Source organism: Anabrus simplex, chromosome 9 (assembly GCF_040414725.1).
Source record: "Anabrus simplex isolate iqAnaSimp1 chromosome 9, ASM4041472v1, whole genome shotgun sequence".
Taxonomy (NCBI): domain Eukaryota; kingdom Metazoa; phylum Arthropoda; class Insecta; order Orthoptera; family Tettigoniidae; genus Anabrus; species Anabrus simplex.
The window spans coordinates 60,898,437-60,923,258 of NC_090273.1; the positions used below are offsets into that span (position 1 = coordinate 60,898,437).

The 24,822-nt window shown below is 36.4% G+C and overlaps 1 protein-coding gene across 2 annotated transcripts in view; it reads left to right on the forward strand.

Annotated features, from left to right (window-relative positions):
* Positions 1 to 24,822, forward strand: part of LOC136881089 (endoplasmic reticulum lectin 1) — a 116,981-nt gene that overhangs the window by 75,443 nt on the left and 16,716 nt on the right. For both annotated transcript variants that reach the window (XM_068229216.1, XM_068229217.1), the window contains 2 exons: positions 6,062 to 6,211; positions 12,557 to 12,796. In XM_068229216.1, coding sequence (XP_068085317.1) covers positions 6,062 to 6,211; positions 12,557 to 12,796 — 390 coding nt within the window. The remainder of the gene's footprint in view (positions 1 to 6,061; positions 6,212 to 12,556; positions 12,797 to 24,822) is intronic.

Consider the following 24,822-nt stretch of genomic DNA (forward strand, 5'->3'; position numbering starts at 1 on the left):
TGGAAATGATCTACCTGTTCCAATTCAGTTTCCTCATTTTGATAGTCAGTAGTTTCTCATTTACATCAAAGAAAGGACAATAAGTTCCACCTTTTCAATACTATATATTGTGTGAAAGTTTTACATTACAGTTAAAACATCACAACTTTTGTTCATTCGGTACCGGTTTCGACAGATTCCCTGTCATCATCAGCCGAGAATAATTAAACAAAGACAAGTATAAATCATGATTCTTATGGTGTGATTACAATGGTGGATTAAAAATATACATTATATGATTAAAATAGTATATATATATATATATATATATATATATATATATACACAAATAAAAGGTAAGTAAAATGGGAATGGTCATTATTCTATGAGGTGTACACCTTAATATTTCTAATTAAACGGTTAATTTGTTAAAAGAAATATTGTTCTTGTAATATATAATTAGGGCCTATAGTGAAATTTGATTGTAGGCTTAATTCTGTAATGTTTTAACTTTTTGACCAGTCAATTCATTGAAGTTATGTTGCCATGTTTGACACATTAAAAAGGTAAACAAACATTTAGTCGAATGGTGTTCCACATAAAATATGTACAATAAAATTCGATTGGAGCTTCAACTTGGACTTAAGAATGGAAGAATTATATTAATGTTCAATGCAAGCAGAAATAAATGAGTTAATTTTTTCACTATGTATTGATGTTGATAGTTAGAATGTCCGTTGAACAGTTCAATATGTCGATTTGTATTCTGGAATGGTTTACATTATTTTGAGAAATATAAAATATAAATATAAATATATAAAATATAAAATATAAAGTTTATAGAAAACCCACACATACTGCTACGACAATACAACAGGACTCTACTCATCCCCCTAATCATAAACGGGCTACCTACAATAGCCTAGTACACCGAGCATTCAATATTCCTATGTCAAAATCAGACCTTAATAAAGAATTAAACACTATACGCAATATCGCATTTCATAATGGCTACAATAAGAATTTTATAGAAAATATAATCAGCAAATTCAGACATCGCCCAAAATCGAACCTAATTAAACAAACTACTAAATCAAAAACTTTTTCAACTTTTACCTATAACCGCAATATCCATAATATTACAAATATATTTAAGAAGCAGAATATTAACATTTCCTTCAGAACTAATAATAGAAACCTAGACATTCTACACAACTCTAACTCAATCAACCCTTCCAACCCCTTTGAAAAGTCAGGTGTCTATAGATTTCATTGTAACGACTGCCTCAGTACCTACCTCGGACAGACCGGTAGATCGTTCAAAATTAGATATACAGAACACGTAAATGCAATTAAATACAGAAAATTCTCCGCAGTAGGCCAACATATACACGACTATAAACACAAATTTTATGGCATAGACCACGATATAGACATCATTGAAATAATAAATAAAGGTCCTATACTTGATCTCACTGAACAATTTTACATCTCACTTGATCAGTACCATAATTCAAATTTTAATCTCAATGATTTATCCGACAAACCTACGATTTTATTTGATACGTTTTTCAAAATATTGAACAATCTTAAAATCCCCAAAAATCGATCTATCTTCAAAACAATCCATAACACGCTTACGTATTACCCCTACCGCCGGCCGCGCCCACCCGATTATAGCCCCGCCTCCACCGCGCTCCCTCTTCCCCTCGCTCAGTAACTCCGCCCCTCCTCGCTTCCTTCTGAGGTCCGTCTCTTCACATTCAGCCTGTTAGTTCCACTCCGATACATTCACTACCAACTTGGCACCTGAGGTGAGTCCTTCATTTCGCTAATATTTCGCGAATTTTTACTCCTTCCGATTTTCATATAACTTTAAATAGTATTTTATTTCTTATAGGTTCCGACTTGGATCAGGATCTTTCCAAATCATTTATGTATTTACAACTTACAACACAAGATCTTCAAGTACCACCTTAGCAAGAACCTCAGTTACTATTTCTCAAAATAATGTAAACCATTCCAGAATACAAATCGACATATTGAACTGTTCAACGGACATTCTAACTATCAACATCAATACATAGTGAAAAAATTAACTCATTTATTTCTGCTTGCATTGAACATTAATATAATTCTTCCATTCTTAAGTCCAAGTTGAAGCTCCAATCGAATTTTATTGTACATATTTTATGTGGAACACCATTCGACTAAATGTTTGTTTACCTTTTTAATGTGTCAAACATGGCAACATAACTTCAATGAATTGACTGGTCAAAAAGTTAAAATATTACAGAATTAAGCCTACAATCAAATTTCACTATAGGCCCTAATTATATATTACAAGAACAATATTTCTTTTAACAAATTAACCGTTTAATTAGAAATATTAAGGTGTACACCTCATAGAATAATGACCATTCCCATTTTACTTACCTTTTATTTGTGTGTGTGTATATATATATATATATATATATATATATATATATATACTAGCAAGATACCCGTGCTTCGCTACGGTATTATACTGAAATTTATAATTGAATGCTTATTGTTTTAGATATATAATCCGCCGAAATTCGCGATCTGACTCGTTCTCTGCGAGAATCCACCAAAATTCCCGATCTATTATTTTACGGCACGTTTCCTCCCATTTTTAAATCTTCCTTTCCAGCAATCGATTTCGTACTTCCCGGGTTAGGCTCAGGTATTCCTCCAGGTCAGTTGGGTCCGTAAATCTTTGCCATCTTTTCCTATAATATTTTTAATACGGATATAATCCTTCAGGAGATCCGGCGTGCTGTCATACTGGGTGCCTTGGCGGCACTGAACCCGCGACCGGACTGCATTCTTAGTCATTACCCCTCCAGGAGCCGTTTCCATCGCGGTCCGCAATTTGACGACGGTCCGGAATATTATTATTATTATTATTATTATTATTATTACTATTATGTGTTGCTGGAATGGCTGATGACAGGGAAAACCGGAGTATCCGGAGAAAAACCTGTCCCGCCTCCGTTTTGTCCAGCACGAATGCCACATGGAGTGACCGGGATTTGAACCACGGAACCCAGCTGTGAGAGGCCGGCGCGCTGCCGCCTGAGCAACGGAGGATCCTTATAAGTACATTAATAACAGTAAGATCAATTGGTCGCACCTCCTTCTACACCCCACCGCCGTTAAGTTTATTTACAGCCACCCCCCCCCCCCCCCCTCGAAAAAGAATTAAAAGGATGCTTGTTTCTTTATGTTTAAGGGAGATTCTAAACACCAATGTTCACGTCTATTACCTTCAGTTTTGAGATATAAGTATCCACATAAAAATAATTTACTTTTTTTCACTTCATTTCACAATAATCTCTCCTCCCCCTAAATGAATTTTCCAGCAAAAAAATACTTGTTTCTTTAATAGTAAAGGATCTTCTAAATACCAATTATCATGACTCTAACTTCTTCAGTTTTTGATTTATGTGTCCTCATGAAAGGAATTCAACTCTTTTACACTCCCGCCCTCCAAGATGGTTTCCCCACCAAAACGCCTTTTTCTTTGTTTTTAAAGGAGATCCAAATACGAATTTTCACGTCTGTAACAACTTTAGTATTAGATGTATGTATTCTCATACAATTAAGTCAACTAATGTTTCAATTCTTTCACCCCCCCCCCCCCCTTCATTGGATTTTGGATTTTCCGAGAATACGTGTTTCTTTACTTTTAAAGCAGATTGCAAATATCAAATTTCACATCTGTAACATCTTCATTTTTGAGATATCAGTAGCCTAATTAAAAGAATTCATCACCATTTTCAGTCACTTTTACCCCCCCCCCCCCGCCCTCCACTCAAGTGGTATTTCCGAAAACTAAATATACACTTTTCTTTATGTTTAATAGAGATAAAAAAATACCATTTTTCACTTCTGTAACATGTTAAGTTTTTTAGATATCCGAAAAAATTCTCATTTTAAAATTTCACCCCTTTTGGGTTCCCCTTAAGTAGAGTTTCCAAAACAAATAACCTATATTTCTTTACATTTACAGGAGATTTACACCCACTTTTTACGTCTGTAACATTTTACGATTCCAAGATATTCTGTAGATATAGTCTTTCAAAAAATTCACCCCAATTTGTCACTCCTGTTTAACCGCCATTAATTGGCTTTTCCAAAAACTAAAAAATACGTGTTTCTTTATTTTTAAAGGAGATCCCATATGCGAATTATCAGTTCTATAATATCTTTCATTTCTGAGATATGTGAATCCTCATTAAAGGCATTCAACACATTTTTCACCCTTTTACACCCCTCCTATTAGGACTTACTGGAAACAAAAAAATACGTGTTCCTTTATTTTTAGAGGAGATTCTAACCACCAATTTTTACATCTGTAAATTTTAAAGTTTTAAGATGTAGACACACTCATTTTAAAAAATTCACCCCCGTTTTCACCCCCCAATATTTGGATTTTCCAAAAACGAAAAAATACCTGTTTCTTTACTTTTAAAGTAGATCCAAAATACCAATTTTCAGGTTTGTAATATCTTCAGGTTCTGAAATATAAGTATCCTCATGAAAGGCATTCAACCCATTATTCACCCTTTTACACCCTTCCTATTGGGATTTTCCGAAAACAAAAGAATACGTGTTTCTTTATTTTTAAAGGAGATTCTAAATACCAATTTTTACATCTATAAACTTAAAAAGTTTTGAGATATAGATACACTCATTTTAAAAAATCACCCCCTTTTCACCCCCCCCCCCCCATTAATTGTATTTTGCACAAACAAAAAATACGTATTTATTTATTTTTAAAGGAGATCCCAAACACCAATTTTCAGGTCTGTAATATCTTCAGTTTCTGAGATATAAGTACCGGTATCCTGATTAAAAGCATTCAACACATTTTCCCCCATTTTCACCCTTTTTCACCCCTCCTATTGGGATTTTCTGAAAACAAAAAAATACGTGTTTCCTTATTTTCAGAGAAGATTCTAAATACCAATTTTTACATTTGTAAACTTTTAAAGTTTTAAGATATAGGTGCACTCATTTTAAAATTTCACCCCCCCTTTTCACCCCCTTACCAACGGAATATCCAAAAATCCTCTCTTAGCGAGCACCTACATCTTAATATGAATGCATCCCCAAAATTTCATTTCATTATGTCCAGTAGTTTTTGCTCGGCGATGATGAATCAGTCAGTCAGTCAGGACAAGCTATTTTATATATATATATATATATACTATTTTAATCATATAATGTATATTTTTAATCCACCATTGTAATCACACCATAAGAATCATGATTTATACTTGTCTTTGTTTAATTATTCTCGGCTGATGATGACAGGGAATCTGTCGAAACCGGTACCGAATGAACAAAAGTTGTGATGTTTTAACTGTAATGTAAAACTTTCACACAATATATAGTATTGAAAAGGTGGAACTTATTGTCCTTTCTTTGATGTAAATCTTGTTTCAATACGGAACCTAAATATGAAATTCTTAACGTTAAATGTAGTTTCTCATGTCATTGAGTTTATTTCAATGATTACATATAATCATCACTTAGTAACTGTGATATGAATGTTGAAATTAGACTCATCATAAATATCATGCTGAAGTAATGAATACCGGGTGAGTTGGCCGTGCAGTTAGAGGCACGCGGCTGTTGTACCTTGCATCCGGGAGATAGTGGGTTCGAATCCCACTCTCGGCAGCCCTGAAGATTGTTTTCCGTGGTTTCCCATTTTCATACCAGGCAAATGCTGGGGCTGTACCTTAACTAAGGCCATGGATGCTTTCTTCCAACTCCTAGCCCTTTCCTATCCCATCGTCGTCATAAGACCTATCTGTGTCGGTGCGATGTAAAGCGCTAGCAAAAAAAGAGGTAATGAATGAATTGCAGAACACACTTTTTATTTTATTTTACCTTTTTAAGGATATTAGATTTTGTTTATGATAAGAAACTTTCCTTCCAAAGGAAAAGGAATAGAGAGTTTTAGAACACCCTGTATCCATCTTCCTGAACTCCTAACATGTTTTCATGAAACAGAGTTTGTTTTTATTCATGTGAAATATTATTTCAGGATGGAGAAACAAAACTTCGAGTGGAAATTCACCCGGTGGAGATGTCTATAGATACTGTTGAACCTGAACCACCCTCACAAATGTCTCGTGCCATGGTGGACACATCTGCGGCCAGCAGTTTTCTGTCAGGGAAACATTGCCTTGTTGGGGTTAGTTAAAAGTCTCTATTTTTGTAATATATGTTTTATGTTAAATAAAATCAACAAAAACAAACTCTCGGTAATGACAAATTAAAATAAAATTTCATGGGCATTTCTTTTATGGATTCACTGAAGTGCTTTATGACTGACCAAACTTACCTCCACGATCGTCTGGTTCCTGATTTGAGCTATTCTTTCTACTAGCTGTGTTAAAATAAACCGTAAATAGAAATAGATTGGAAATTGTTACATTGGGGTGAATGAATAAATATAAGTAGTATCTAGCTGATGACACACTCTTATTTCGTTGAAGCTTAGAAGAAAGAATGTTACTCTAACTTTCAGAAACAAATAGACCTCTTTCATCCCTGTCTATTAAAAAAAGCTATTTTCCTGTAATGAAAAGCACATGGTTTTTCATTAATTTATCTACACATTCTGGGGGAATGAGAAATCATTTTGGAAAATGATATTGATGATATTAAAGTACAAGTCAGGAACCAGACGATCATGGAGGTGGATTTGGTCAGTCGTAAAGCACTTCAGTGAATCCATAAAAGAAATGCCTATGAAATTTTATTTCTAATTTGTCATTACCGAGAGTTTGTTTTTGTTGATTTTTATTTAATGGTCACAGTCCAAGATAGTTCTGATGACTTGGTGTCATCTGTATCTGTTTCTTCTGGAAACTGTGAAATTGCTTTATTGGGACAGATATGATATGATACCTGGATATGACTTCAGATTTAGAGCTGATTTCAGTCTTTTCAAAGACTTCTTCAATAATCTAGGAAATTTGAATTTTGCTACCACTCTCTTCTTTTTCCAGTCATCTAATATCAGGTCTCACCATTTCAGAAATGTTGAATCCTGTTCTGAAAACATAGACTCAAAGAGTGTTGCCAAAAAGTGGTTTACTCCAACATTTTTCAATACAACATTTATCATTTAAATGTCCTTAAAGTGACATCTGGTGTTGAATGCAATTCTATCTTGCTCAGTTGAAGTGTGGCATATCTGAGTTACAACTGCTTAAAAAATAATCCAAATCATGGAGAGATTACTGGAGATCTCCAGAAGTTTCTTGCAACACTCCTGTTATCACATACTGAAAGTTCTTATAAAAAGAAATTGTGGACCTTCACCCTTTATGATTCATCTGATGGTTTTGCTCACTGTGTTATGTGGAATGAATCAAAAGCAGGTCGTGGGGGAAGTGAAATAACCTTTGCAACCTTTACCAGTAATTGCTATGGTCAGAATAAAAATGTGACTGTGCTTCTTTTGGATTCTGAATAAATACAGCCAGATAAAAATTATTAATCACAAATTTCTTTTGAAAGGCCACATACATATGGAAGCAGACATAGTCCTTTCTTTGATTGAACTTAAGACAAAAAAAGCTCCCAACTGCAACAATATTTATCACCACGAGATAGGCAACAGGTCAGACATCTAAAAAGTTTAGCGTACACAATATGGAGTTACACGATTTCAAGAACTTCAAGTCTTTATAAAGTGTTCCAAAAATAACTTGTACGTTGATTAAAATACATCACTGGAATTATTGCAGTGCAGTCACCTTTACGTGAAGTAAGAAAACATTGGCAGTCTCTTTAAAAATTAGTTTTGAGCATGATAGTTTTCAAGAAGTAAATTAAAGGAGAAATGCCTGAAAAGCTGTTACATTTCCACAAACTCTGGAGGCATTTTCTGAGGAATCCAGACCTGTTTCTTCACTAAAGTACATCGACCTTGTATCCCTCTTAAAGTGTCTGCAGATGTCGCCCATTCTACAGAAGCCTACGACACATATGTTACGACAGATTTCCCAATCGAACATGACAAAGATTAAAATGTTCATTTTGTGTATTGTATCATTCACTGAAATAATTAAATGGCACAGGTGTTCAAGGTTCATTGTCAAATATTATTGTATTCTATTAGCTGTTGCTAAAGGTGTTGTGTTTTTTTTTTTTTTTTTGGAGAAGGAATAATAATATTTACATTTATTTATTTATTTATTTATTTATTATGGCTAGAGTTATTTTCAAATTTACAAACACAATTTCAAAGTGAAAAATACTATTCTGAACGTATTTATTTATCACAGTACAACACACCTACAAGGAAGAGGAAATTCAATGATGATTTAAGTACAACATGCCAATTGTTTAAAAGGTGTCCTTCATTTGAGACCGCCTATCAGTTACAATTATGTTGTACTTGCTAAAAAGAACTCTACATCGACACTGTTCGTAGAGGCCCAAATGCACAGAAGTGCTGCCAAGGCAAAGGAAAGCCTGCAAAACATTTTTTTTTCTTCAAGTTTTTGATTGCAGAGTCGGCACATCAATATAGGCCATCTGTATCGCTTACATAAAAATGTCCCGATTTGTGACTTTCGGCATGCTGTTTGATCGTCACTTTGCTTCTACCCATAGCTAACAGACAATAAAATAAATCGCTACCGTACTTTTAAACAGAACTACTACTCAACACCAATGTCAAGAATAACCGACTATGATCAAGGGTCAACACACAAAGAGAATGAACGTGGTGCTTGAAAGTGTATTTGCTGTTTGATTGACTGGTCTTTGCGGTGCCCTTTAGCCAGTGAAAGAAATTCCACACATTGAATGATTTAACCCTTTGGGCTGCCATTACTTGTGAAAGGAAATATTCCCTTACTTACTATTTATTTTTTCGTCACTTTAACATAAATTTGATTAATCACATAGGCTACATAAGAATACACAAAGCAAAGTGAGCTTTTAGCTCGTCTAAAGTAACAGGAAACCAATGTTTTTGTTCCTAAGTATTACTGGTTTCCAGGGAAGCAGATAAATTAGCAAGAAATGTAGAGGCATAGGTACTGGTTTCCTTAGTGACGTGATCCCAGAACTGTGAGGTTAGAAATTCATTCCCTAAGTCCATTTCTTTCGGATTATTACCCAACCCCCTCCTCACTATAGAGTGAATTTCAAAAACTGGTTTACATGTTACAGAAAGAGGCTTATTGTCAACAAGACCATAATTCCAAGTATCATTTTAGTAGACTTCTCAACGAGCGAGTTGGCCGTGTGGTTAGGAGTGCGCAGCTGTGAGCTCGCATCCAGGAGATAGTGGGTTCGAACCCCACTGTCGGCAGTCCTGAAGATGATTTTGCGTGGTTTCCCATTTTCACACCAGGCAAATGCTGGGACTGTACCGTAATTAAGGCCACGGCCGCTTCCTTCCCATTCCTAGGCCTTTCCTGTCCCATCGTCGCCGTAAGACCTATCTGTGTCGGTGCGACGTAAAGCAACTAGCAAAAAAAAAAAAAAAAAAAAGGAAACTAGACTTCTCACTCGCTCTTGTTGCATTCTGGTTTCGTCACGTAGTTTCAGTTGGCACTATCATCTCGGAACTGAAATCGGAATCACTTTCATCACTGTCATTTGAAGAAGAAGTATTTTCACTCTCCAGAGAATCTTTTCCACTTTCAACATCACTATTTTCATCCAGTTATGAATAAACTCATCCATGCCGCCATGATTGATTACAACCTGCGGCAAAATGAGGTGCTTTTTAATAAATCTTTATTGCAACCAATGGTCAAATAAAAGAATAGAATACATAGCACTATTCACTACAGAGACTTTTCAGAGAGAAGGCTCTCTTTGGGCACTCCAAAGCGTGGTAACGGCCACAAAGTCTATTGCACCATCGACATACACAGTCACTATTCGGATCGTGAAAGCGGAGAGTAGTACGAGCCTTGTGGTGAAATCCGTGGACCGCTGCACGGGTCACCGCGTGTCTCAGTTCAAAACAACTTTGTTGCCAGTCAGTTGTAGTCATTGCATTGGTTGTGTAGAAGTCACTCCATATTTCGGTCTTTTTAAATTTCAAATTACCCAGGAAGTCTTGGTATTCTGTCGTCAATTGCAGGGTCATAGAAAACCGTAGGTCTTCGATGAAAAACAGTTCTCTTGTCAGTTCGTAAACAAGTCTCGAAGGCGTATTTCAGCTCAGAGTTACTATTTACACAGAGAAAATAGCTTCAGGTATCATCTGACATCAATCGATTAGGCTGAAAAACAAAGAGAATAAATCTCTCCGACCAGCTAACTGCGATAATGAACTTTTAGATGTTCCGTGCACCAAGACGGAAGTGTCCGTCAAAGCATGTTACCGTTTTACGATCGCACTGGGCGCCGTAATAATTATTTCTCCTGAAATAAATAACAACATTTATATCTTATTTTTAAGAAAAATGCATAGTTTTAAAAAATATATGTTTATTTCATATAAAACTGAGAGTTTCGCATCTATTTCACATAAATTGTATAATTTCGCATTTTGAACCAGTTTCGCATTTTATCGCGAATTCGAAATCGCTAAAAACCACACGTACGGGTCATATAAGATGAAGGCACATACACTGACAAAGTTTCGGCATGTTTCGCATTTATCGCAAATGCTAAAAATCACAAAGTCTAATTATGGCTTCTTTCATGTGGCGAAGTTAGGGCACACGGCCCTCTCTTACACTTAACCACAATACAATAAATAATATTAAGGTTACCTATTACTGATTATACTAATTACACTACTTATACTACTTCCTAAATTAAGCTTAAGTTACACATCCACACAATATGCAGCTTATTAGGTTATTAGCTCGTTACTTCAGTCCTCTTTTCTATCTCACACAGACACTTGCACATACACTTACAATGTACACACTTATCAACTACCCTTACGTTTATATTATATAAAACCAACAGAAACAGTTTTTAATTTTACAATTACCAATCACACGCACACAATACACACCAATACACACTTCAATCGGTATCTCTCAACAGGAAGTCTCGGCAAGATATTTTAAATTTGAGGAAGGAGTCAATGCCCCTGACACTTACTGGCAGGGAATTCCAAGGCCTGGATCCGGTTACAATGAAAGATTTATTATACACAGAAGAGTGGTGAAGAGGAATAGCTAAAGTGGAGCCCGAGCAAGTGTTACGATTATGGAAGGAAGAGAGGAAGTGAAGTTTAGATGAAATATACCGGGGGGAGTTACTATGCAGGAGTTTGTGTATTAAGACAAGTATATGATATTCACGTCTCTTATCAGGTTTTAACCAGTGCAGTGCCTGATAATAAGGAGTAATATGCACATCATACCTTAGGTTAAAAATGAATCTAAGGCAACAATTCATAATACGCTGCAGTTTCCTAGTTTGTTCTTTAGTAGCGTCTACCAAGATAACATCACAGTAGTCAAGGATAGGAAGAATTAGGGTCTGTGTTAATCTTTGCCGCATGTTTAGTGGTATAATATCTTTGTTCAATTTCAGTGGGTGTAGAGTAGCAAACACCTTATGACTTATGTTTTTGATATGTTCTGTCCAATTTAGAGTTTCAGTCATAGTCACCCCAAGATTTCTCACTGTTTTACTGTACGGAATTGTGCTATTATTTATTTGTAAAGGAGGAATGATCGAATCATTGATCTTGTGTAGGAGCTTCTGGGAACCGACAATGATAGCTTGCGATTTTGATGGATTTATGAGAAGTCTGTTTGCGAGAGCATATTCACTGAGTTTTTTCATGTCATCATTTATGCATTTTACTGTGTTTGGTAATTCGCTTAAGCTGCAATGGTAGTAAATTTGGAGATCATCAGCATATAGGTGATAATTACACGTTTTTAGAGAAGATGAAATGTCATTGATATACAATGTAAAAAGCAACGGCCCTAAAATACTACCTTGTGGCGTGCCAACTTACCTTGTACGCCATTCTGAATTTCTTTCGCGAGTTATCACCCGCTGCCTCCGATCTTTCAAATATGACGTAAAAAACTTCAGTACTAAAGGGTCAAACAAGTAAGATTCCATTTTCTTAATTAGTAGCTGTACGTCTATTGTATCAAATGCACCACTGAAATCCAGTAGCGTTAGTACTGTAAGTTGTCGTTGTTCCATAGCTAGTCTGATGTCTTCTGTCACTTTAAGGAGAGCCGTGGCAGTGCTGTACCCTTTCTTAAAGCCCGATTGTAATGGGTCAAGGAGAGAATGATTTTGATCATTTTGGTTTATATTAATAATAGTTGTTGTTCTACCTTGAGTATTGTATTTCATATTGTGGACATTTGCTTGTTTGTTTATTGGAAGATTTGTGACACTATTATTATGTACATGATAATTATGCATTCTTGTATGATATTATGCTCCTCTCTATTTTCCAGTGTAAAGAATGTTTTTGTATCTGTTTTCATTATTGTGTAAAAGTTGTAATTCATGATTAATTCTTATTTATGATAAATTTATATTTGGGTACTCTGTTGTTCATATGTTTTAGGGGTCTGGTTGGTGGAGATATGAGTTTTGTTATGGGACCAGTATAGATCAGTTTCACCAGGAAAAGGATGGTACACGAACTGTAGTACATCTTGGAAGATTTGACAAAGCTAAGCATTTGGAATGGTTGGAAAAGAATCCACATAAACGACCAAAACCTAAAGCAGTCCGAAAACATGTATCTCATTTGTATTCTGGAGGATCAATATGTGACCTAACAGGACGACCACGACAAACAGAGGTATGAATGATAGACTCGTATCTCATATTGGTAATGTGTTCTTATTTCAAGTTGTTGCTTGAGTTGAGCTAATGCTTCGAATAACATTATGTAAGTTATAACAGTAAATAAAATAGCCAGGAAAGTTGCACTTCTTTAACTTTTAATTTTTTACATATTTATCCTCTTGTAACTCTAATAACTTTCATAACAGCTTGGGAAACAAGAGATGATCTGAATATTGGAAAGAACTATTATATGAACTTACAAAAAAAAAAAAAAAAAAAAAAAAAATGTGAAAATGTTTAAGCTGGTTTTTTTTTTTTTGACAAAGATGGACTTATATTGACAACACAAGTACAGTAGAACCTCGATTTTTCAAAATCGGTTAATTCAAAATCCTGCCTAATTCGAAGAAGCTCTCGTTCCCGGAAACATGAGATACAGTTTTGCATGTTATTTCAATTGTTTAATTTGAAATACGGATAATTCGTAATTCGAAGTACAATGTCGGCCCCATTGCCGAAATTCAGACTATTAATTCAAAACTGCCGTTACATTTTAAAACAATAGTATGTTACAGAGTAATTTCAACTCGAAATTTATCCGCTACGCATCATAATAGAACGCACGTTCCAGAACGTGGAGGGGTAGCTTTCCACACTTACACTCACAAGTTGTCCATTTCATGACCGTATCGATGAATATAATCAAGAAGTTAGTAAAATAACCACCTAATGGGTTAGGTGGTTATTTTACTAACTTCTTGCTTACACTCACTTCGGTGGGTCTACAGTGCACTTCATGTTTGTTAAGTTGAATGAAATCAGAATTCTTTTGTATTCAACCTTTTAAGGGACGCCGTAATATCACGCAACAGGCAGTGTGCGGGAAAACAGAATCCACGAACACTGGCGATGCCGACAGTTGACGAAAAAATGTGGCTCATATAATAAATTTGTAGGCAAAATTTCAAAAGACATTAATTTCCTTAAAGAATGTGTTAAGCTAAATTTAGTACCCAAATTCTTAAGACCACTCCAAAGGAAAAGCATTCCGTTTCAAAACTCGACTATCACCCAAAACAAAGTCAACAACATCTGGTTGAAGGACGAGATTAAACAACTATACAGGAAAAAATCATTCTTAAATTTACAGCTTTATCGAACACATTTAACCCTTGCACAACACTTATCCCCTCTTGAATGGCAATCTTTCCTAAGACATACGGACAATAAATTAACCAACGTACTAGAAAAGAAACAAGATACATTAAACTTCAAACTAGCCCATCTGAAGGGAACCAAACCAAACACATCAAACCACAATAAGAACAATAATACTACATCCATTATTTCAAACAACACCCCTGCTACCATCAATTTGTCTGACACCACCTTCTCTGACATAGAAATGAACCTCCTAAACAGAGGCCTAAAACACAATTGGCCTAACCCCAATACTATCGATGACCTAACCACCACTATTGCAGAAGTAGAATCCAACATTAGTAAACAGATCACCACAGAGAAACAAAATGACGTCAGACACGAAATAAAAAAGAAACTGCCCTCCCTAGTTAATGAGTTAAAAACCAACAAAAACATTACCCTCTCAAAACAAATCCATGCTTTAAAGACCAAAATAAACACCAATAACGTTATAGTAACAAAAGCCGACAAAGTTAACACAACTGTACTCATGAACAAACAGGACTACATCAAAAAAACTGAAGAATTCTTCTCCGACACAACCTACACCACCATCAACAAGGATCCTATACCAAAAGTACAACGCAACTTGAAAACCCTTCTCAAAAATTCAACTTTCCTCTTAAATGACCATGAAATCTTTAAACTAGTCAACATGAATCCAACTTTATCCACAGCCAAGTCCTTACCCAAAACCCCCAAAAAAGACATCCCCATCCGACCAATTATCAACAGTAGAGGCAGTCCAACATACAAAACTTCAAGATTTCTACACTACTTTCTCAAAAAACACTACAAATTCAACAACAAAAACCCCATTAAGAACTCAATTGACCTATGTCAAACCCTGAATAAATTTACACTGCAACCAAACCACATTCTATGTTCCTTTGACATCACCAACATGTATCCGAACATCCCAGTTCTCGAAACCATCAACATCATAAAAAACAACCTCTCCAAACACAGTGGACTAAGCAAAATAGAAATTGATGAGTTCATTAAAATATTAACCTTTATATTGAACAATAATTACTTCACGTTCAACAACAAGATTTACCATCAAAAGGGCTTAGCTATGGGAGATCCTATTTCTGGCATTCTAGCGAACATCTATATGGACAACTTGGAACACAATAAAATTATAAATTCCATCAATGGTATTCATCTTTGGCTCCGCTATGTCGAGGACACACTAGTAATCATCGATAAACAGTGCAACAACAGCGACAACATCCTCACATTCCTAAACACTTTAGACAACAACATAAAATTCACAAAAGAAGATGAGGACAACGGCTCCATCAATTTTTTAGACATCAGCATCACACGAATGGACAACGCATTTGAGTTTCAAATACACAGAAAACCCTCCTTCACCCCACTAACAATAAACAATAATTCCTTACACCCAAATTCCCATAAACAAGCCCCTTACTACAGTTTAATATACAGAGCTTTTAAAATTCCCCTTTCACCTACCAATCTGAAAAAAGAACTTGATTACATAACAGATATTGCCAGGTTCAATGGCTTCAACACTAACATGATCAACAAGATCATCCACAAAGTAAAACTAAAATTAACAACAAATCTTTCCCCAATAAAACCCAATAAACACAAATACGCAACTTTCACATACACTAATCCAGTCATCCACCAGATAGCCAACTCCTTAAAAAAGCACGAAGTTAACATTGCTTTCAAAACGCAGAACACGAACCAGAACATATTTTTCAACCAGAACTCTGTCAACCCAAGAAGAAACCACTACGCGGGCTCAGGTATTTACAGACTCACCTGTTCACAGTGCAACTCCTCGTACATCGGACAAACTGGCCGAAGCTTCCAAACCCGTTATTTAGAACACTACAATGCCCAAAAACATAATAAATTTTCCGCAATGAGCACCCACATGAGGGACACTGGCCACCACTTCACCACAATAGAACAAGACTTAACAATCCTAAAAAAAGTCGAGAAAGGCAAACTAATGACTGAGTTTGAGAACCTTTACATCTATCTAGACCAACACTTCAACAAGGATAAAAACCTCAACGAGATAATAGATTTAAAAAACCCCCTTTATGAACAAATTCCCACCTTACTACAAAAAATAAATTTTCAAGGCAACAACTTGTCTAAAATCTTCAACACCACATTAACTAACTCACCCAGCATGTTGACAATTACCCCCCTACCCCCCCACCTCCCCCTTTCCGACCAATTCCCCCACACACAACGACAGCAAGCCCACACATCCTCCCACCCAAGCACCTCCCCGTCCACCACGACCCCACCGATACAACACGAGAAATAAGAACCACTCGACCTTCAAAAACAATACAACACCCAACACAAGCAAATAGCATTCATCACATTAACAAAAAGGCATCAATATTATCCGCGTAACTTTTGGTTCCTTATACCCCCCCCCCTTTTTCTATAAACCAACACTACATCAACCTGCACTCCCAAAACACAACAAGCTCGCCCCTCCACTCTACCTTCCTCCATTCTGACAGCTCACCTTTGCGCATGACTCCGCCCATGCCCCTCCCCCCCCAAAGCTCTCCACCCCTCCCGCCGCCATTGCTAACCGCATGTGCGTATTACCGACTGAGCCTCCTTCATAGTCCACCAATACTCATCAACAATTACCTCTCAGCGACACATCAGGTATGTAACATAACATTTACTCTTCATTACTTACCATAAACCTTTCTTACACACCAACTAATACTATTAACATCTCAATTACAGATAACTTCCACTTCATACAATACAACTTTCAGCTACACGCCGGAACCCAGCGCACATCGGCACAAATATGGCGTGCCACTACGGCTCCTCTTCGCAGTCAGAATGAGAAGATGCCTCACCCCAGCTTTAACGCTCTGACTCTGCAGTTGCTATATACATTCTAATCTCTCCACAGCAGTTCACAACACAAGCAACTCTATTCTATCTCACCAGACCAGTAAAGAACAATAACTTCATCCCGAAGTCCGCCATACTTTATTCCACGGAACAATATCAGTTGGTCTCACCGGCATTTCACACCGATGTCTTCACATCACATTCGATGCTACAGAAGTCAACTAAAAGAATAAGTGAAAGTTTCAACCCGCAACATTTTCCTAATTAGCAATTACCCACTAATAACTGTCACCATTGTTGCCATTCAAACGCACGGAATACCCATGAATCTCCATCCACACTGACCAGTCTCCGTACCGATCTCGGCGCTGCAACTGGAAAACTTTCAGCTTGATGCCTATAAAACCTCATTTGGCTATGAAATATTTCCCTACCCCCGGTGATTTTAACTAAAATAAACTGCTCTACATATTTCTGAAATGTCAATGCTAATTCCTTCCTTCTTGCAACCTCTAAAACATCAGGACGCACTTGGTACTAAAAATTTTTTTTATCCTTGCGCACCAGCTGCTCTTGTGTAATTATGTATATAATTGTAAATTCTCAACTGTTCAATTAGATAATGTAATTACTATATAGTTACCAACCATTGACATTAGTTTTTATTACAAACATTTACGCTGAATGTTATAATGTAAATATTTTTAAAACTTTATCTCAACTGTTCAATTGAACAATGTAAATACTGTATAGTTACCAACCTTTGACATTAATTTTTGGTTACAAACATTGACGCCGAACACTACACCTTTTCTCCCTTAATTGTTATAATGTAAATATTTTTAAACTTTTTATTTTCCTATGATTGCGTCAACTGTTTCTCCAGAGCACCACTGCCGAACTCTACTATGTTAATTTTAGGCATTGGTGCTGACTTTTCATCTATTAACCTATATGTTCAACCATCACTTTTGTACAACTATTTCCCATACTTAATTTTTGTATGTGTATTAATAATATGTATTAATCTGTACATGTCAACTACTAACCAGTTACCTGATTTTTTACCTTGAGGTGATAATTTGACTGATGATGCCCTCAATGAAGGGCGAAACATGTCTCAAGTGGAATCAATAATAAATTCCTAATTTATAAAATTTATATGTATTGAATAGGTGGAAAAAACAAACCTTTTAGCATCCTACATTCAATATTGTCATTGCCGGTGAAACTGCATTGCTTTATTTTAATGCGAGCCCAAACGGTCTTATGGTTTTAAAGGAGAAATTGCCAGCTGGGAAATCGTACAAGGGTGAGGGATGGGAGTCATAGTAGTGCATTGCAATGCACATGGAAGCGAGATACTTTATCCCCTCGTCGTAGGAAAGTTCGATAAGCCACAATGTTTTAAGATCGTCGGGCATTTTCCATGCCAGTACAAAGCATCTATTATAAAAAATGCAAACAGTAGAAATCCAAAAAATAATGCATTTGCACAGGGGAACCGATATAATTTATCCTCGTCTTTGAATTGTGCGATTTTTTTTTCTTTCGTTGTGTGAGGTTATGTTTGTCAATGATTTATCCAAGTGCATTATTTGAACATTGTAAATGCACCTTGTTGGATACATTTCAGAAATAGTTTTTTTCCATGGCATTTGAAAGGTTTAAACTGTGAATCGAGGTGATTGCATGTATTAATGGGTCTTAGAATACTTTGTGACGCGGCAAGTGTTTACATTTCTGAAGTACGAGCGAAGTGCCATGGCGGGAAATCGTACAAGGATAGAGTCATAGGAAAGTTCGATTTTAAGGGCATCGGGTACTTTCTGTGTAAATACATACAAGGCATCTAAAATGGATACAGTATAGTAATCCAATTAATAAAGCACTTGCACATGGGAGCCAGCATAGATTTCTCCTCGTCTTTGAATCGTGCTTTTTTTTTCTTTCTTTCATTGCGTGAGGTTATGTTTACCAGTGAGATATCAGAGTGCATTATTTGAATACTGTAAATGCACCTTCTTGGATACATTTTGGAAATAGTTCTTTTTTCATGACATTTGAAAGGTATGAACTGTGAATCAAGGTTAACTTCATGCAGTAACGGGCCTTAGAATATTTTGTAACGCAGCAAGGGTTGGTTCTTCTGAATTGCGAATTGGCAGTTAATTCGAAATCACGTAATTCGAAGTCCGATTTTTGAGTCCCAACGACTTCAAATTAACGACGTTTTACTGTAGATGAAAAGAATATTTTCATTATTTAAAAATGTAAGAAAATGCAGAAATCAAGCAAAGGAGAAATGGACCAGAAGAAAAAATGGAAAGAGACTGTGCTATGCAGAGATGGAATAGGCACTTATAAAGATGGAAGTATAGAAAACAGTGGGAATAGGTAAAATTTCAGTAGAATTGGTAAAGACAACTGAATGCTGAACATTGCTGAATGGAAAGAGAAAGAGGTCCTGGAATATAGGCAAATAAAGGAATTAATACCTACTTCTTAAGAATTAGATATAAATGTTTGTATTAACCCATTGGCTTACTTTGATGTATGTCGTAGTTATAGAATGTCACTCGCAATTAATTATTCATGCCCTAAAATACTTTGGCGAGTAGAACTCTCAAAGGCTTCTGTCATTAATTAGGGCCTGTAAATTGTTCAGACTATCATCCGAAGGTGGAAGTACTTTACTGAAACATTCATTAATACAATCCAGATGCTTAGAAGCATAGCCTTTTTCATAAATAATATTTTGTTTTATATAATTATATTCTCTGCATGCTGTTACTCCATTTATCGCTGTGCACATTTGCTAGTCTGCATACTGCCAAGCAGTAGGCTATTCATGCTAATCTCCCAAGGAAACCAAAGCAAATTCAGGACTGCCTATTGGATAGTTGTAGTGATACAGACCATCTTGGTTTATTCCTATCAGTTCCCTCATTTAAGCTTTCCATTCTGGCTTCTTTTCTCACATCTTCGTTTCTCAATCTGTCTTTCCTATCATACCTTCTTCTTAAGTATTTCATTTCATTGGCTTGAATTATTTGTCATTGTCTAGGTCTCAAGTTGCATAAGTCGAAATGGGTGCATAATACATTTTGTATTAGAATAACACCCACGGTATCCCCTGCCTGTCGTAAGAGACTCAACTTGGGAGCATGGGTTGGCGACCATGGGGCCCTTAGCCGAGTTCTGGCATTGGATCCACTTACTTCTGCCAGGCTCCTCACTTTCATCTATCCTATCCGACCTCTCTTGGTCAACTCTTTGTTATTTTCCGACCCCGACCATATTAGGTTTCCGAGGCCTAGGGAGTCTTTTCATTTTCATACCCTTCGTGGCTCTTGTCTTTCTTTGGCCGATACGTCCATTTTTTGAAGTGCCAGATCCCTTCCATATTTTTCACCGATTGGTGTTATATAGAGGATGGTTGCCTAGTTGTACTTCTTCTATAAACAGTAACCACCACCACCACATCTTTACACTTCCTTGGTGTATTAAGTCTAAAACTGAAGGGTGCGCCTAATAGCTCAGCTGGTAGAGTGCTGGCCTACTGAGCTCATGTTGGCGGGTTTGATCCTGTCTCAGTCTGGTGGTATTTGAAGGTGCTCAGATACATTAGCCTTGTGTCGGTAGATTTACCGGCACATTAAAGAACTCCTGATGGACGAAATTACGGTACGTCATCTCCCAGAGCCGTAAAAGTAGTTACTGGAATGTAATGCAAAAAACATTATTTTTATTTATTTCTTCTACCACATTCATCTCTGATTCATCTGATGACCTTGCTGTTTACTCCCCAATACACATACGATGGAATTAGAAAAATCTTAATTGGAGCTAAGATGGTGTCTTCACCTCACACTCGGAACGCTAGCGCAGAGTGAGCTATCTAGTAATGAACGAGAGTACCACTTACTATAGATCAACGGTAAAGCATTCTTAAATTCAAACCTTGATTATTAGAGAAGTCTTACTCGTAAACAGGCAAGATTTTCTTCTGAAGGCGCAAAGCAAAGTTCTCTGCGAAACGTAAAGAATTTCACCTTGTTTTCTGACATGACTAAAGCCCAAAAGCTTATTATCATGTCTACAATTACAGGCTGTGAAAGCATCAATCTAAATAACATTAATATTTAAAACTCCAGGAACTAAATGTATTTAGTGAGGCACTGAATGACGACTTTCTCTATATAATTGTTGACTTTTAAGGTTATTGCAACAAATTTTAACAATATTAAACATACTTCATTGTAACATAGTTATTAAATTAACTTTTTTTTAAAAATTTTGACATATTTTTCCAGTGGGTTAATTGTAGTGAAATAACAACCCGTTGTTGCCAGAATCATGCAACCACAACTGAGAATGCATGATCAATCATGGAATTCATTTTTTATTATGGGACAAAATATGGGAGAACATTGGCAGAATATGTTGACATTCATTGATTTAGAAGAGACTGATGATGATGATTATGATGATACGATGAGTTTAACATCAATCAGCTGCTGTCACTACTTAAACACTGAAATGCTACCCAGGATTTGTTCCTGCAGACTTGAGCCCAGAAGGCAAGTGTCTAACCAACCTGTGATCCATAATAGAATTATGCAAATCATCCATGATTGGTTCTCATACAACCTACAAGAGAAAAAAGAACAAGTATTATCATATGGGAATTAAAAAGTATTTCAGATTCATCCCTTTTATCCACATGTAAAAGATCCCTTCACCTTCATGAACACCCTTTAGTACCAGCACAACTGTCTAATGAATACAACAGATTAAGTGGGACTCTTAATGGTGCGATGCTACTCTACATGTGTGGCAGCCGCATTGTTCAACAAGAAGGATCCTTCTCCGGGCTTTGATATCCCAAAAAATGAAAATTTTACGGAGTTAGTTGACTGCTTGGCAGGGGCAACTGTAGCATAACTGTAAGCTTTAATTCGGGAGATGGCGGGTTCAGACCCCCTCCATTAGCAATCCAGAAAATAATTTCCCATTTTCATAATGCTAGTGCTGTTCCTTAATTAAGTCCATGGCTGCTTCCTTCCCAAACCTAGCCTTTGCTAACCCATCATTGTCAAAACCCTGTCGGAGTTAGTGCTACATTGTACTGCAAGGAGATGCAATTCATTGCTTCACAAGTGAGGTATGCAAACTTCCCAGAGCAGTGACCATGAAATGAATCAGACAGTTCACCATGTTAAATTTGAGCCTACTTATGGCCGGTTTCTGGTACACCACAGTTGCCAATGAGTTACCTAAGTGCGCTTGTAACTTTAACTGTGCTGTTAACTTAAATGAGTTTCCAGAAACTTAAATTCAGATTTATAACCCCTGATAATAAACAATTCAGATATAGTCATGTTTAGTATCTCTCATCCTTCAATAGGTGTCTCTACTCAAATATTTTTATGGTTATTTTTGGTAATATCTAGTTACTTTTACTAGCAGAAGTTTTCCATAATGAAAACTGGTTGGCAAACATGTACACATTCATCTCAGTCAAGCTGATTCAGCATGTAATAATCTCTCATAATATGAGTATATGTACGATCTAATAATGCAAAAGTTAGATATATTCTTTCTTCTTATTCACAGTACGCGGACATAATCTTCAATTTCACCTTGATCGTTGTCGTCAGAAAAATTATACAAATACACCGTAATTACCAAACAGATCACTTTTCACTGATCCAGTGTACAAGCGTAAACAAGAATAATCATATAATTGAAAACATGCAGCACACTTTGGAACTTATCATTCCGGCACTGAAGTTCAGCACTGATGGTACAATATACACTCGTCCTCTTCCAACTGTTGCAGATTTTTTTAGTAGACTGGAAACAAACTAAAAACTCTCACTTAAAACACTCATATGCTGTTTTTATCTGCAAGGATGCTGGACACGTATGGCAAGATTGCTGTTTCTTCAGTTTTTCTTCTGTATGTCGGCGCAGAGTCTTGGTGTGCAAAATGTTGCTTATTCCTGCTCATATCTCTCTGTAAACTTGCTCGTTTATCATTCTTCTTTGACATGTAATTTCACCTGGTCAGATGCCAAACTCTTCAAGAATTCCATTTTTTTCCCGTGCTTTCATAGCACAACTTGAACAACGCAAAAGCATTACAAACTGCAATCTCCAGTAGCCAAAAGAAAACAGCTATATCACTACATTTTTCATTAGTAGTTCCCTAATGTACTCCTCGAACAGTGGATTTGTAGTTCTTAATAACTGCAACGAACTAGTCATTCGAGATATATTACTTACACTGACGACGCAACATGCATTGACAAAAATACTCTTGTAATGCTGACATGAAGTCCACTTGAGAATCTCAATCGTACATATCGAGCTAACTCTGACCCAGGGTGTGAAGCATGTTGACACAGATAAGAAGGTAACATAAACTACAGCTCTCTGCAAGATTTTTTATTAAAGAAGTCCAGATGTTTCATGTTTATTGGGAGTCTGAGACCTCACATCACCGGTTAAAGGATATAATAACATTTAAAAAAGCAATGAAAAATCTGTATTTATTATTCAGCAGGCTTATATTAAATGCATACCGGTACCTAAGGTATTTATTATTTTTGTAAATATTAATGGTAAATACTCGATAATTTCAGATTTGGGTGTTCACTAACTGTTGGTGGGACTCATGATTCAAAGTCTGACGAAAGAGATCTTAATATTATAGCTGCACTGAAAGATCAATTTGAGCGTGATGTAAATCTGTTTGATTCGAGTTCTGTTTTATTTGACGATTCATTTCCTGTATTGGAAGATATATCTACAGTAGAGGCATCATGTTCCGAGGAGATTGTAACTGAAACAGCTGGGACAGATGACACCATACAAGTGGAATCAGTGACCAAAGCCAGTGATAACGTGGAAGTAAACGTGCTGACCAAAATGTTATCGACTCTAGCACACCCAAGCACATTAAAACTACAATGAATGACTGTAAATATATTATACCAAGTTCATTACCACTTACTAATGTTTACAAAACTAATATAAGGCATTGTACAAAACAGTCTGGAGTGGTGCCTCATATCGGTATTTGTTGGAATCAGTTCTTCCCAAAAAAAAAAAAAAAAAAAGAGTAACTACAGCACTAGCTACAGTTACCAGTCATTGCGCAGATAACTGAAAAGAAGCTGATAACTGCTGTTTCGGAAACTCATTTTAAACGTATCACCATGTTAAGTCACTGATAACTATGCATCTACAGATAACTGTCATTCCAGAAACTGGCCATTATAGCACTTTCTCTGGAGAAAATGAAGATTTAGTCATATAATCTAAACAGGCTGTAGAGCAGGACATGATTAGCTCCATGGCATAACTACTGGCTCTCCATCCATATGGCTGAAGTTCAAATCTAAATCAATCCCAGTTGGAATTTTCATCTGAAAAATCACATGGTGTCAGGAAAGGCACTCAGCGATTAAATCAACAGGCAAAACCAAAACAAGGTACAGAGACTTCAGTGACTTCAGAAATATTTGGGATAAGCTGAAGAAAGTTTTCTAAATAGGTTATACAAAGGATAGATTTAGAATTTTGATATTTCTCTTGTTTTGTCCACTTTTCTGGTGCACATTGATGGTATGATTGTGTCTTACCGTATTTACTCGTGTATTAGACCCCCTCGCGTAGTAGGACCCCCCCCCCTCTCCCCTGGGTTTTTGAGACAAAGAAAATGAAAAAAAATCTCGCATACAAGACCCCTCAACGTAATTCGTCGGAGAAGAACAACAATTCCGTTTTGAAGTGGGTACAAGTCTTATTGCAGCTCTGAAGACAGCGCACAAATTTGTGAATAGTTTCGTCCGTACTACCCACGCAATGAAAACGTGCGTTGAAGTCATGCAGTACATCTGTGTTTCGTAGTTAAGAAATGTCTGCCTCCGTAGCGTAGGCCTACTG